This window comes from Astatotilapia calliptera, chromosome 11, assembly GCF_900246225.1.
Source record: "Astatotilapia calliptera chromosome 11, fAstCal1.2, whole genome shotgun sequence".
Lineage (NCBI taxonomy): Eukaryota > Metazoa > Chordata > Actinopteri > Cichliformes > Cichlidae > Astatotilapia > Astatotilapia calliptera.
Window position 1 is genome coordinate 35,658,313 of NC_039312.1, and position 12,790 is coordinate 35,671,102.

The 12,790-nt window shown below is 47.1% G+C and overlaps 1 protein-coding gene across 2 annotated transcripts in view; it reads left to right on the forward strand.

Moving 5' to 3' along the window:
- LOC113031844 (collagen alpha-6(VI) chain-like) overlaps positions 1-11,358 on the forward strand; it is a 49,008-nt gene extending 37,650 nt beyond the window's left edge. For both annotated transcript variants that reach the window (XM_026184299.1, XM_026184298.1), the window contains exons 31-40: positions 290-325; positions 841-877; positions 1,033-1,044; positions 1,311-1,804; positions 4,400-4,496; positions 5,413-6,054; positions 6,128-6,212; positions 7,995-8,140; positions 9,064-9,111; positions 10,555-11,358. In XM_026184299.1, coding sequence (XP_026040084.1) covers positions 290-325; positions 841-877; positions 1,033-1,044; positions 1,311-1,804; positions 4,400-4,496; positions 5,413-6,054; positions 6,128-6,212; positions 7,995-8,140; positions 9,064-9,111; positions 10,555-10,730 — 1,773 coding nt within the window. In that variant the 3' untranslated portion in view covers positions 10,731-11,358. The remainder of the gene's footprint in view (positions 1-289; positions 326-840; positions 878-1,032; positions 1,045-1,310; positions 1,805-4,399; positions 4,497-5,412; positions 6,055-6,127; positions 6,213-7,994; positions 8,141-9,063; positions 9,112-10,554) is intronic.
- The last annotated feature ends 1,432 nt before the right edge of the window (positions 11,359-12,790 follow it).

Here is a 12,790-nt window from a genome sequence, read left to right on the forward strand (position 1 = left end):
CTGGTTACTGATGGACGATTTCAGTTCAAAAAGCTGGTAATGACACAGCATCACAAATTGCTGGGATCACTGTCCATAGGAACAGACATCACACAAGATCCATCCATGACTGGCAGACTCCAGCAGTAACGCTGCATCCTGTTCCGTTGTCAGGGAGGGACCACATCAACGTAAAACCGGCACCATGTAAAGGAAGCGGGTCATCACCCTGTGGAAGCCACAGATAAAAGTCACATTTGATTATCCTCCCAAATAAACTTACAATAATCTCTGTTTTTCCTCCATCCAGGGCCCGAAAGGTCCTCCTGGGAGCAGAGGCCTGTCTGTAAGTCCACCTTTAAATCGCTTCACCTGCTTAAAATAACAGAGCGTTCTCACTCCCGAGGCGTAACATGTCGACGTTTTGTCACGTCCCGCGGCGTTCCTGAGGAACGCGAAAGGAGACCTTCGGCGTTCTTATGGTACGCGGCGGGTTATTGCTGGAATCCAGTGCAATGACGCTCCCGCGGTAGTAGACGTTCCAGCCCTGTATTCCAGCCCTAAACCTAACCTTATCCCTAGCCCTGACCATAACCTTATTCCTGACCTTATCCAGGACTTTAATGATGTTAAATAGCGTGTTTCTAAGCGATTTGAAGAAAGAGAGCGAACATGTGTAGGTTCAGTCCAGACGGTTCTCATATTTCCTCTTTTTCCGAGGTCGTCATTTAGGAACGTGGTGGGTAGCCGAAAACGTAATATGGTGACGATTTGTCACCTAGCGTAAAATGTTACGCTTTGGGAGTGAGAACGGGTTGAAAATAAATATGTTGTTACAAAGAACATTTTCTGTCGTCTCAGGAATGCGAACTGATCAACAAAATCAGGGACAACTGTGGTAAGTGTCATCGCTTTAAACACGTTTGCAAAACAATGATCAGCTGTTTGTTTATGAGTTTTTATGTAGAGGATGGAAACTAAAACGAACGTTTGTGGAAGCAAACTGCAGAGTACGAGCGCTGTGATAAGTGAATGTGTTTCTGCTTCACACAGCTTGTTCACACGGTACGTACGTCTCCTCTTAGTGAGAACAAACATGGTGAGTACAGCACAAAGACTTTGTCCACAGATGCCGACTGACTGAGATCATCGGGACATATTTGCACCTTTTTATCTGAAACTGTCTCCAACTGCTTGGTGGATTTTACTGAGTAGCAGAAGTCCTTTGTAACTTGTAACTAGTCGTCTTTGAGTATCTGTTAATCGGCCTGAGCGTGTTTCCAACACCGCGGTCGTTTCACTTCAGCTCTTCCTGACGTTACCTCCTCCAGGTGAGTCACAGTGTCCGGCCTACCCCACCGAGCTGGTGTTCGGCTTGGACATGTCTGACGACGTGACTCCGACGGCCCTCGAGAGGCAGCGCTCCGCCCTCCTCCACCTGCTGGAGGACTTGAGCATCGCTGAGAGCAACTGTCCACAAGGCGCTCGCGTGGCTGTGGTTGGATACAGCGCCTACACCAAGTACCTGATCCACTTCCAGGACTACCATCGCAAGACTGCGCTGATAGAAGCTGTGAAGAACATCGCCCTAGAGAAGACGTCCAACAAACGCCAGCTGGGCGCCGCCATGCGCTTTGTGGGTCAGAACATCTTCAAACGAGTGCGAGCTGGGTTCATGGTGAGGAAGGTGGCCGTGTTTTTCACCAATGGAGCGTCTCAGGACAACACTGACATTCTTGCTGCCATTATGGAGTACCGGGCTCTGAACATCGTCCCAGCAATCATCTCCCTGAGGAACGTTCCCGCGATTAATCAGGCGATGGAGGTGAGTTTGATTTAGCCTCCATCAGGTCCATGGTGAACATGCTAAAATTAGACGATACATTACAAATGAATTCTCAAACATGTTTCATAGTTTTTCTGTTGTTGGAAAAAACGATGTTGATGAATTAACCTGAACACTTTAAACTGCACCATCATGCACAAAATCATCTTTCATTTAGTCTGACTTAAAACCTGACTGAGACCATCTGGGGATGGGAACCAAAAACAGCTTTTGTAGGAAACCTGTTGCTGATGCTGCCCAGACAGACTTTACCTTCCACAGGTAACAAACAGCAGTCGGGCTGCAGCCTCCCTGTCTACCTGCTCACGTTTCTAAAGTAGAATCAGTCTTTGCTTCGTGTTCTGCTAAGAGAAAGATCTCAGAGATGTGAGTCCTCGTTAGGGATTTGCTTTGGTGCAGCCTGAGGTTCATGTTACTAAACTGTGGTTGTGAGACAGCTTTTTTTAATGTAACAGGTAGTGAAGCAAATTACTTTTTCCCAGGAACAATCAAGTAGCAAACTGCGTTACCTTTAAGAAAAGTGTTCTGGTGTCTTGCTAATCATTTTATCTTGACTCTGGATTCTGTAGAAAGAATAGAGCCTGGAATGTGAAGTGCGTGACTCCCTGGGGTAGCTCAAACACACAGCTTTGATCAGAAAACTCATAAGCTGGACATTATTTTATACAACCGACAAGGATTCAGGGTCACCCCAACTATCAGTTTCTTCTTTAGTCTGAAGTACTGAAGTAATAATCTGTAACCAAATATTATGTCTTGTTTGTTATAACAAATGAGAACTGCTTATTAACAGTTTTTTAAATGAATTCAAACTGTGTCTTTGGTTGGTTAATAAGCTGAAGTGCTGCCACTCCTCCTCCTCGGCCTGTGCGATGAGGAGTCTGGCTGTGACTCAGTGGGTCAGGATAACTCAGTATGTTGATACCAGCATGGACTAGCGTAGATCCATCCATCCATCCGCTTATCCTTTTCAGGGTCGCGGGGGGCGCTGGAGCCTATCCCAGCTTTCATAGGGCGAGAGGCGGGGTACACCCTGGACAGGTCGCCAGTCTGTCGCAGGGCCAACACACAGGGACAGACAACCATTCACACTCACATTCACACCTAGTGGCAATTTGGATTGTCAAATCAGCCTATCCCCACAAGCTGCATGTCTTTGGACGGTGGGAGGAAGCCGGAGTACCCGGAGAGAACCCACGCAAACACGGGGAGAACATGCAAACTCCACACAGAAAGACCCCGGCTTGATGGTGGAATTGAACTCAGGACCTTCTTGCTGTGCGGCAACAGTGCTAACCACCGTGCCACCGTGCTGCCTCTTTTTTTTTTCTTTCTTTTTTTTAGCGTCGATGAAAAGGTTAATAAATGAAATGGGAGCTGCTGTTACGATTGAGGTGGAGGACTCACACGCAGGACTCTGATGCACACCGGGTGTATATACAAAAAGGTGAGGGGTCAGGGCTCCAGGGAAATCCAGGGGCAAAGTGCTCATTCCTCTTCAGGCAATCCACACACGCGACCAGCCTCTCTCTCCGACACTCACCACACAGGAAGCAGTCCAGGGAGTCTGTACACAGGGAAACGTACTGAAGGTTTCTGTTTGAGGCTACACTTCCTCCTCGTAGTCACCAAACTGGCCTGATTTCCCACTTTGGACACAGTCAACCAGGCCAACAGTACCTTTGCAAAGCACCACAGGGCCTGGCTGGCTCTGTGGGGAGCCAGGCCTCCAGAGCTACAACCAGGCGACCAGGTGCTAAAGGAGGCAAAGGAATAATTGGACAACCGACAAAGTGAGCAGAAGAGAGCCAGCTTCTCAGACAGTTACTGCTGATGTTGCTGCTCTTTAGACAACTGAACAAGCACCACTGATGTGGTGCACCAGGAGCAGGAAGTGATGCAATAATGCAGCGAGCGTGCCACCCTATCTGTCCACAAAACCTACCATGCCTCTCAGTGTGAACATACAGGAGTGTGGAGTCGATATCGTAATATCTGGTTTGGATGAAGATGGGACTTCATAAATCAGTAAGCACTGTTACAGCAACGGCGCCCTGAGATTATCGGAGTGTTTGCCTTGGATTAAAAAACATTTGGCTCTTGATGCTACAGTCACGGTGTCCCCGTTTCCTTTTTAGACCTTACAGTGTGATGACTTCTGGAGGGTTCCACGGTTTCATCATCTCCCTTTTAAACTCTTTGCTCTCACTTGAGCCAATACATCTGGGACCTTCTCAGCACATGATGTGAGGGCCTTTTTCCCAGCCTGTTTGGCCTGCAAGCACAAAGTCGTTCCAGCTCATTGTGCACTTAGTCTCCCTGTGCGGCTCCAGTTACGTTTACAGTGTGTAGCCAGAAGTTAGTGTACAACAGGAAGAAACAGCTGTGGTGCCTGAAGCCTTCTCTCATGGCTGTCAGTTATAAAGCACATACAAGACAGATGGACCGAAGAGGGAAAGTTTAATAAAACATCATTTTCTTTAAGCTGCTTGTCGTCTTCCCTCAGTCGTTGAGGAATCTGTTTGTCATGAACGAGCGAAGCGGTCGGTAACGGTAGCTGCTGTCTCCTCTCAGGCTGACGACACAGGAAACTCCATCTTCACGGTGCTGAGGAGGCCACAGGAGCCGGCTGCTGACCTGAGGAGGGTCAAGAGCTGTGCCGTCTGTTACGGTAACGACTGATGCTCATACCTCATCTGCACTGCACACTTTTTTAGTTCGAGTTAGATGAGCTGTGTGGGATCAAAGTGAATATGAGGAAGCTTGACTTTACAGTCCTCTTAAAAATGTAAATCGCCACATCTCACTGCTCTCAGGACGTGCGGCTACTTTTATTGATGCCATTATCGGCTCTGCAGCAGGTGACTGTGATAGTAGGTAGGGGTGGGACTTTATTTATACCGATATGTGACAGAAGGAAGGGGGCCGACACTCCGAGGCAGCAAGTGTAGCTTCAGGCCGAGTGCACAGACAGAAACACAGGGATGAGACCGCAGACCTGAGTGCAGAGTTTTTAAAGCTGGCCTGGTTTTATTTTCAGCCATTTTTCCACGATGGAGAACAAAACGATTCAACTTGTCCAGGCCTTAAACGTGATGCGTGTTCTCCCCTGCGAGTCTCACAGCCCTGAATGTGCACTTGAAGCCATTTTTGATTCTAACTTGTTGGATCTGCTGCTCACCGCCAACAAGTTGCTGCAGTTTTACGACTTTCCCTGCTGATTAAAACCTCCCTGAGTCATTAAGCAATAACAAATGAAAGGTTTTTATACGACTGCAGTTAAAAACAAAACTTCCAGAACTTTTTCTGTGATTTCACACATTTCTTTCTTTGTTCATCGTGTAGAAAAACAGTTAAATATTTAACTTCTGTACACTGACAGAGACTTTGGTTGATACATAACTTTATGCCTTTAGGTGTCTAATCCTTCCCTGGATGAAAAACACTTACACAATATCAGACTTTTTTGTTTCAGTTTTGGTAATACGTGAGAAAAATCACTTTTTACAATGAAGTTAACGTTAAATACACGAGCAGCGTATGTGGATGAATAAAGGTGTTTTCAGTGGCTGCTGATGTCTCTGCAGACCCCTGCAGGCGTGCAGAGGAGTGCGCCTTCATCCAGGAACCAGTGCTGCCTCAGCAGGCGGATGTGGACCTGGTCATGGTGCTGGACAGCTCCAGGGAGATCCAGGCCGATGAATACGCCGGTGCCCGGCAGCTGCTGAGCTCTGTGGTGGAGCAGCTGGCCGTGAGTCCACAGCCCCGCCGAGCCGGCCGCCAGGCCCGAGTAGCTCTGGTCCAACAGAGCACCAAGGTGGAGTTCGGCCTGCAGACCTACCAGAATGCTGGAGACATGAAGACGTACATGATGCAGAACATGCAGCAGCAGGGCGGCTCTTTGGCGCTGGGACAGATGCTGGACTACACCCTGAGGGAGGTGCTGCTGAAGGCCGGCCAGCCGCGCAGCAAGAGGGCCGTCCTGACTGTGGTGGGCACCAAGACGGCCTACAGAGACCAGGCCAAGCTGCGCTACATCTCCCAGAAGGCCAAGTGTGAGGGGGTGGCGCTGTTTGTGGTGACGGTGGGTGATCGTTACAACCGGATGGAGGTGGAGGAGCTGGCCAGCGTGCCGATACAGCAGCACCTGATCAGACTCGACAGGCTGAAGGCCGACGAGCAGGGCTACGCCCAGCGCTTCATCAGGGTCTTCCTCTCCGCCCTCAACAGTAAGAGCACGCTCGGATCTCCCTGTCGTCTGTAACCAGACACACACTGACGGGCTGTTCGGGTTTATTTCAGAGGGACTCAACACTTATCCTCCACTCCCATTTAAACTGACCTGCAGCCAGCTGTCAGAGCCAGGCGACACTCTGGACACGAACAGGTAACACTTTCCACAGACTCACACAGACTCACACTGAGCCACAGCTTCCACAGACTCACACTAAGCCACAGCTTCCACAGACTCACACAGACTCACACAGACTCACACTAAGCCACAGCTTCCACAGACTCACACAGACTCACACTGAGCCACAGCTTCCACAGACTCACACAGACTCACACTAAGCCACAGCTTCCACAGACTCACACAGACTCACACAGACTCACACTAAGCCACAGCTTCCACAGACTCACACAGACTCACACAGACTCACACTGAGCCACAGCTTCCACAGACTCACACAGACTCACACAGACTCACACAGACTCACACTGACTCACACTGACTCACACTAAGCCACAGCTTCCACAGACTCACACAGACTCACACAGACTCACACAGACTCACACAGACTCACACAGACTCACACTAAGCCACAGGTTCCACTGACTCACACAGACTCACACTGACTCACACAGACTCACACAGACTCACACAGACTCACACTAAGCCACAGGTTCCACAGACTCACACAGACTCACACTGACTCACACTGACTCACACAGCTTTGTCATCAACAACACATCTGTGTAGCTCACACAAACACACCTTAAAGCAGATAACCCATAAGCTGGAGACAATGTCATCTCTTACTGTTTGGCACTAATTAACTGGAATAAGTTTCTCTTTATTGCTTCATGAACTTCTTCACAAATAAATTGAAGACAATAAGAACAACCCCAGGTTTCTCTTCAGCTCTGTAGCCAGGCTGACAAACAGTCAGAGCTCTGTTGAGCCAACCATCCCTTTAACGTTAACTAGTAATGACTTCATGAACTTCTTCACAAATAACATTTTTATCATTAGAGAAAAAATTACCAGTAATCATCCCACAGATGTAATATTATCTACAGCTACTCTTAGTACCATTGATGTTAAGTTAGACTCTTTTTCTCTAATTGATCTTTCTGAGTTAACTTCAATAATTACTTCCTCCAAACCATCAACGTGTCTTTTAGACCCCATTCCTACAAAACTGCTCAAAGAAGTCCTGCCATTAATTAATTCTTCGATCTTAAATATGATCAACTATCTCTAATAATCGGCTATGTACCACAGGCCTTCAAGCTGGCTGTAGTTAAACCTTTACTCAAAAAGCATCTCTAGACCCAGCAGTCTTAGCTAATTACAGGCCAATCTCCAACCTTCCTTTATATCAAACATCCTTGAAAGAGTAGTTGTCAAACAGCTAACAGATCATCTGCAGAGGTTTATTTGAAGAGTTTCAGTCAGGTTTCAGAGCTCATCACAGCACAGAAACAGCTTTAGTGAAGGTTACAAATGATCTTCTTATGGCCTCTGACAGTGGACTCATCTCTGTGCTTGTCCTGCTAGACCTCAGTGCAGCGTTCGATACTGTCGACCATAATATCCTATTAGAGCGATTAGAACATGCTGTAGGTGTTACAGGTACTGTGCTGCAGTGGTTTGTATCATATCTATCTAATAGACTCCAGTTTGTTTTTTATGGCCCCGCCCCTCCCTGAGCCTGGTTCTGCTGGAGGTTTCTTCCTGTTAAAAGGGAGTTTTTCCTTCCCACCGTTGCCAAGTTCTTGTTCATATGAGGTCGTCTGATTGTTGGGTTTCTCTGTAGTATTTCTATGCCTTGAAATATAAAGCACATAAATGTTAGTAAACAGCAGTTTCGGAGCAGCAATAATTAAACGTGTTATTCAGAAAGCTATTGTGATGGCTCAGCGAGTGCCGCTGCTCTGTGTCCAGTCAGGGCTCAGCAGACTGGGAGCTGGAGATTTCCGATCAGCCGAGAAACTGGTTCCAGGAGCAGACGGGAATCTTGGCAAGAAACCTGAGCGTCATCAACACTCTGAGCAAAAGAAAGAGGTCGTTTTCAGGAGCTGACCTCACAGGTAGAGCACTCACGCACACACATAAACACACACACACACACTCACTAATTAGTGCTCAGTAACATTCAAAAACATTTTGGAAAGAAAAGCATCTGCACTTTCAGTTTCTTGAAGACGTTTCACCCGAGAAGCTTCTTCAGTTCTCAGAGCGACTGGTGGAGCGTCCCAGATTTTTAAGCCCTGTGGGAGTGTCCCTACGAGGGTCGTGGACCTCCTATTGATCCTCTGCCTGGGTGTGAAAATGGGTGGGGGTCACAATCAACCAAGATGTTGGGTGAACCCACACGTGTAAAGAAAGCTCTTAAAACATGCGATTATCCTAATTGGGCTTTCATCAAATCAGCAAAGAGGCTGATTCCCTGAGGTCAGAAGGCCCAGGATGTGATTGGGTGTTAAGGCGTCGGGAATGAAATCACATGATAGGGTGGAGTTAGGTTTCACCCAAACCCTTGGCTGATTGTGACCTGCACCTGTTTTCATACCTCGGCTCGTGTGATTAGGTACAGGATCATTAGGGGGTCCGTCGTCCCCTCTTAGGCCGGGGCTTAAACCAGTTGCTGTAAGAACTGAAGAAGCATAAACGTCTTCAAGCAACTTAAAGAAGTCCAGACGCTTTTCTTTCCAAGCTCCTCAGACTACGATGAGCTGGATGACTGAGAACCTTTACAGACATGTTTCTAATTAGTTAAAAACAAACAGATTTTAACCACGAATGGTTCACATTCAGTCGTCAGTGAGTCCACATCATTAACAAGCACACACTCGGATCACTGGCCTGTTTATGGCCGTCTGTGTTGCTGTTTATTTCTCCCCTGTGGGTGTAACTCAGCCTGTGGTGTTGTAAAGTGCTCTAATGAAACCTGCTTCACTGAAGCTCTGCAGCTTTAGCTCGCACTCCCTGCTGACTGTTTGGTCTCTGACAGATGTGGACGTGGAGCCGACGAAGCAGCTGGACAGCTTTGTGTCCACAGGTGAGCATCCACCTGCTCTCAGTCACACTGTCCTTTCTCTTCCTCGCTACGATGACGGGAAGAACGCTGAGTTTGAGGAACGCAGATGATCTCAGTGACATCGCACCTACAGTCTGCAATCATCAAATAGGGAGACATTGACCAAAACATGAGCCACAAACATTCAGCCTACTTCAGTTTAACCAGCCGAGAACTGAGGGAAAGTCTTTTAGTGGGGTAGCTCAAACCGGTCAAAAGATACAGACTAAAATAAATTCCCCTTCAGAGGACATAAACGAGTGTGCTGGGTGTCAGGAGGTTACAGTGTTATTAGTAAGAAGCACAGCTGCACTTTGCAGCTCGATACATAAACTGTGCCCAGTGTCCTGCTAGCCTACCGTGTGAGGACAACGACTGATATTTCCCAGCCTTCAGAGCAGACGGCAGATATCCGAGCTCAGACTTCCTGTTCAGTTCACTCTTCATTGTTTATGCATTTAATAATAGTCTGCAAAAATCAAATCAAACACCCTGGCAAAGAAGGCCCAGAGCTGCTGCTCTACCCTCCTCAGTGGAGAGCGTGATCCTCCTGCCAGGTGTTTGTACTCAGGGGCCACGACTGAGAGCAGGAAGGCTGCACTGAGGGTCATTAACACCCCCCAAAAAAATCACTGGCTGCCCTCTGACACACCTGGAGGCCATCGCCAGATCCTCCTGTCTCAAGTAAACCAGGGCCATCACAGGTGACCCCGCCCCCCACCTGTTTGACCCACTGCTCTCTGGTCTGCGCCTCAGGTCAGTCAGCTGCCACACCTCCAGACTCACTAACAGCTTCTTCCCCGACCCCTGCCCACCAATCTGAGGCATGGTCTGAGTGACCCTCATCACTCAGGACGCTCACACACTCACATTCCTCTAGAGCAGGGGTCGCAACCTGCGGCTCTTTAGTCCTTATACTGCGGCTCCACGTGGTTTGGAAAAAAATGACAAGTAACTGAAGTGTATTTTAATTGTCTTGGTTCTTTTTTAACTTGTAGTTCGCAATTGGAAGATTATCGTGATCTTGAAATACAAAAATAAAATGATATGTTAGTATTCTTCATCGCTCAAAATAACCGTACCCGCCGAAGCGCCGTGGATTTATCGAGGCTTTCAACCCCAGGCAGGCCAAGCATGGATCTTTGGATCCACAAACGTAAGTGAGCAGCTCCTCCATGAACTATGGTAACAACAAGCTGGGTCCAAACTGCTCTTTGGGTGTTAAAGGTTGCTGACCCCGATCTGTCTGCTATGTATTCCTGAAGCCCTTTACTATTGATATATTTTCTTCCTCCGTTGCAGAGCGCCCATAATTTTGCACATGTACAATGACAATAAAGGGCTCTTCTATTCTTCTGTTCTGTTTTATTGAGTTTGTTTTTCTGTGAGCTGATTTTGCCTCCTCGCTCCTGTCACCTCTTGCAGGCATCTGCTTCCTCGGCAAGGATGCTGGCGACTGTGTGAATTACACGGTCAGGTGGTTCTTCGACCACAAACGCAGCGTCTGCTCCCGTTTCTGGTACAGCGGCTGCGGAGGCAACGAAAACCGCTTTGCGACGCAGGCAGAATGCGAGAGAGTTTGTCTGTCAAAGCACAGATGAGGCGCCGGGCCACCGATCTGCACTGAGAGCTGACACAGCAGCAGAGCGACCTCAGAGCAGCTTCGTCCACAGTGGGTTTTGTTCTGGGCAGTTAAAGTGTAAAGACTTAAACACACACAAGGAGCCGCCTTGTCCTCCACCCATGTATGATTAGTTTAGTTCACTCCTCTGAAACTACTTTACTGAAATGGAATAATCTTTTTTATGTCACAGGGTGCTATTTTTAAAGGTATTTTCATTTTTAAATACTTTAAATGCTTCCAAGAAAAGACATCACGAGAATGTGTTGAAAAATGATTTTATGCCTAAAACCTTTATGAATTATGTTTAACAGATGCCAAAGGAAGCAGGACTGTGATGCAAATTTCTACCAGGCGTTGGTGCAGTGCCTTTGCAGCTGCAGCCGGGCAAACAAAATCTGTGAGAAAATTTAGAAACATCAAAAACTAAAGTTAAAACAACGCCAGCTCAAGAAACGCTGCCCCCTGCTGTTGAAAATATTAAAACCTGCCTTTAAAATCCAAATATTTCCCAAGCTCGCAGGCGCCTTGAAGCAGCTCCTCTGAAACAGCTGCATGTATTTTGTACTGTTTGTTTCTGAATAAAAGTTTGTGTTTAGATAAAAGTCCGACATGTGTCCGTGTCTGTGTGCCTCTTCAGGATTTCAGTGAAAACAACCCAAACCTGACATTAAAACAGATAAACGCAGCACAACAAAGTTTAAAACATTATCCACCTGATATGTTAAAGCTCATATGAAATATTCAGTGATCCTGTCACGCGAGGTTCAACCTCTGCGTTCAGGTCAAAGACGGTACTGCTGTGCTGTGTTCCTGCCTCAAGGTGGCGCTGCAATGCCTAAGAAGCAGTCAGCAGGCCCAGGCTCCCTCACTCAGTAAAAATGAGTTATTGGTAAGCGCTCAGCAGCGACGCTGCCCACTCTGCAGCACAGGGACGCCACACGTCTCTGCATCGAGTGATCGTTGCAGCGTGCGGCAGTGGAAGCTGCGCTGCTCTGAGCTCCATCGCTTCCTGTTAAAAACAGTCTTTTCATACAACAGTTTTTGAACTTAACGGGTTTTCCTTTGGATAATTTACTGTACAACGAGTTACATAACAGTGACAGGATGATAGAGTCGTTTACTGGGATGCACCATCGTGAAGGCTGGAGTTATCCTCCAGACTGGTATCTGATGTTTTTGTGGTCACACGCTCAAAGACTTTATCACAGGTCATTTTTTATTGTGAAGAAAGATGGAAACACAAACATCCCCATCAGCCTGAAGTCTCATGGTTTATTTATTTGATCATTTTAAGACTTCGAGCTCAGTAAACTGGTGTCTATTAGACAAGTTGTGGTTTTAATCGTCTTTGCTGTCTTTAAACATTACATTTCACTTCCAAATGTGAGCACAGAAGTAATAACAGTAACTCACCTGAAAGGAGTTTCCCCCCTCTGTTGGTAAAAAGCAGGTTTAATACCATGATACATAACACAGGACGATGCTGCTCTGCCTCGTGGGATTCTTCAGCAATCCTGAAACACTGACTACACTACTCGGGCCCACAGAGCAAAAGTAATGATTTTATTCCACCTTATTTTATTTCTATAATACAAAGAAAGATTAGTGTGATTATTCATTTGTGTTAAGTCTTTTTGTTTTATTGGATTCCAGCCTTTGTAAAAGAAAATCATGCGTCTTTGGGTTTGAAGGCTGTCACATGACCTTCAGCGCCGGCGGTGTCACCGCTCCAGGACGGTCCACCAGCAGCGCTACGAGCCAAAGGGAGCATCATCAGGAAGCAGGCATGTCCCTCACTTTGCACAGACTGTAAAGATGAAATGTGATGTTATTCATTAGTCTGTGAATTCCAGTTTTGCCCCATTAAAAATGCACAGAAAGATATTTAACCAGCGTGAAAAACTCCAGGCGGACGTTGTCTTACAACAGACACATAACTGTGCAGGCAGCACAGAGCGGACCCAAACGCAGACTCATGCACTGAAACATGAACTCAAAATACAGCTTTACTGCTCAGAATGGAAAAGGGAATACAAA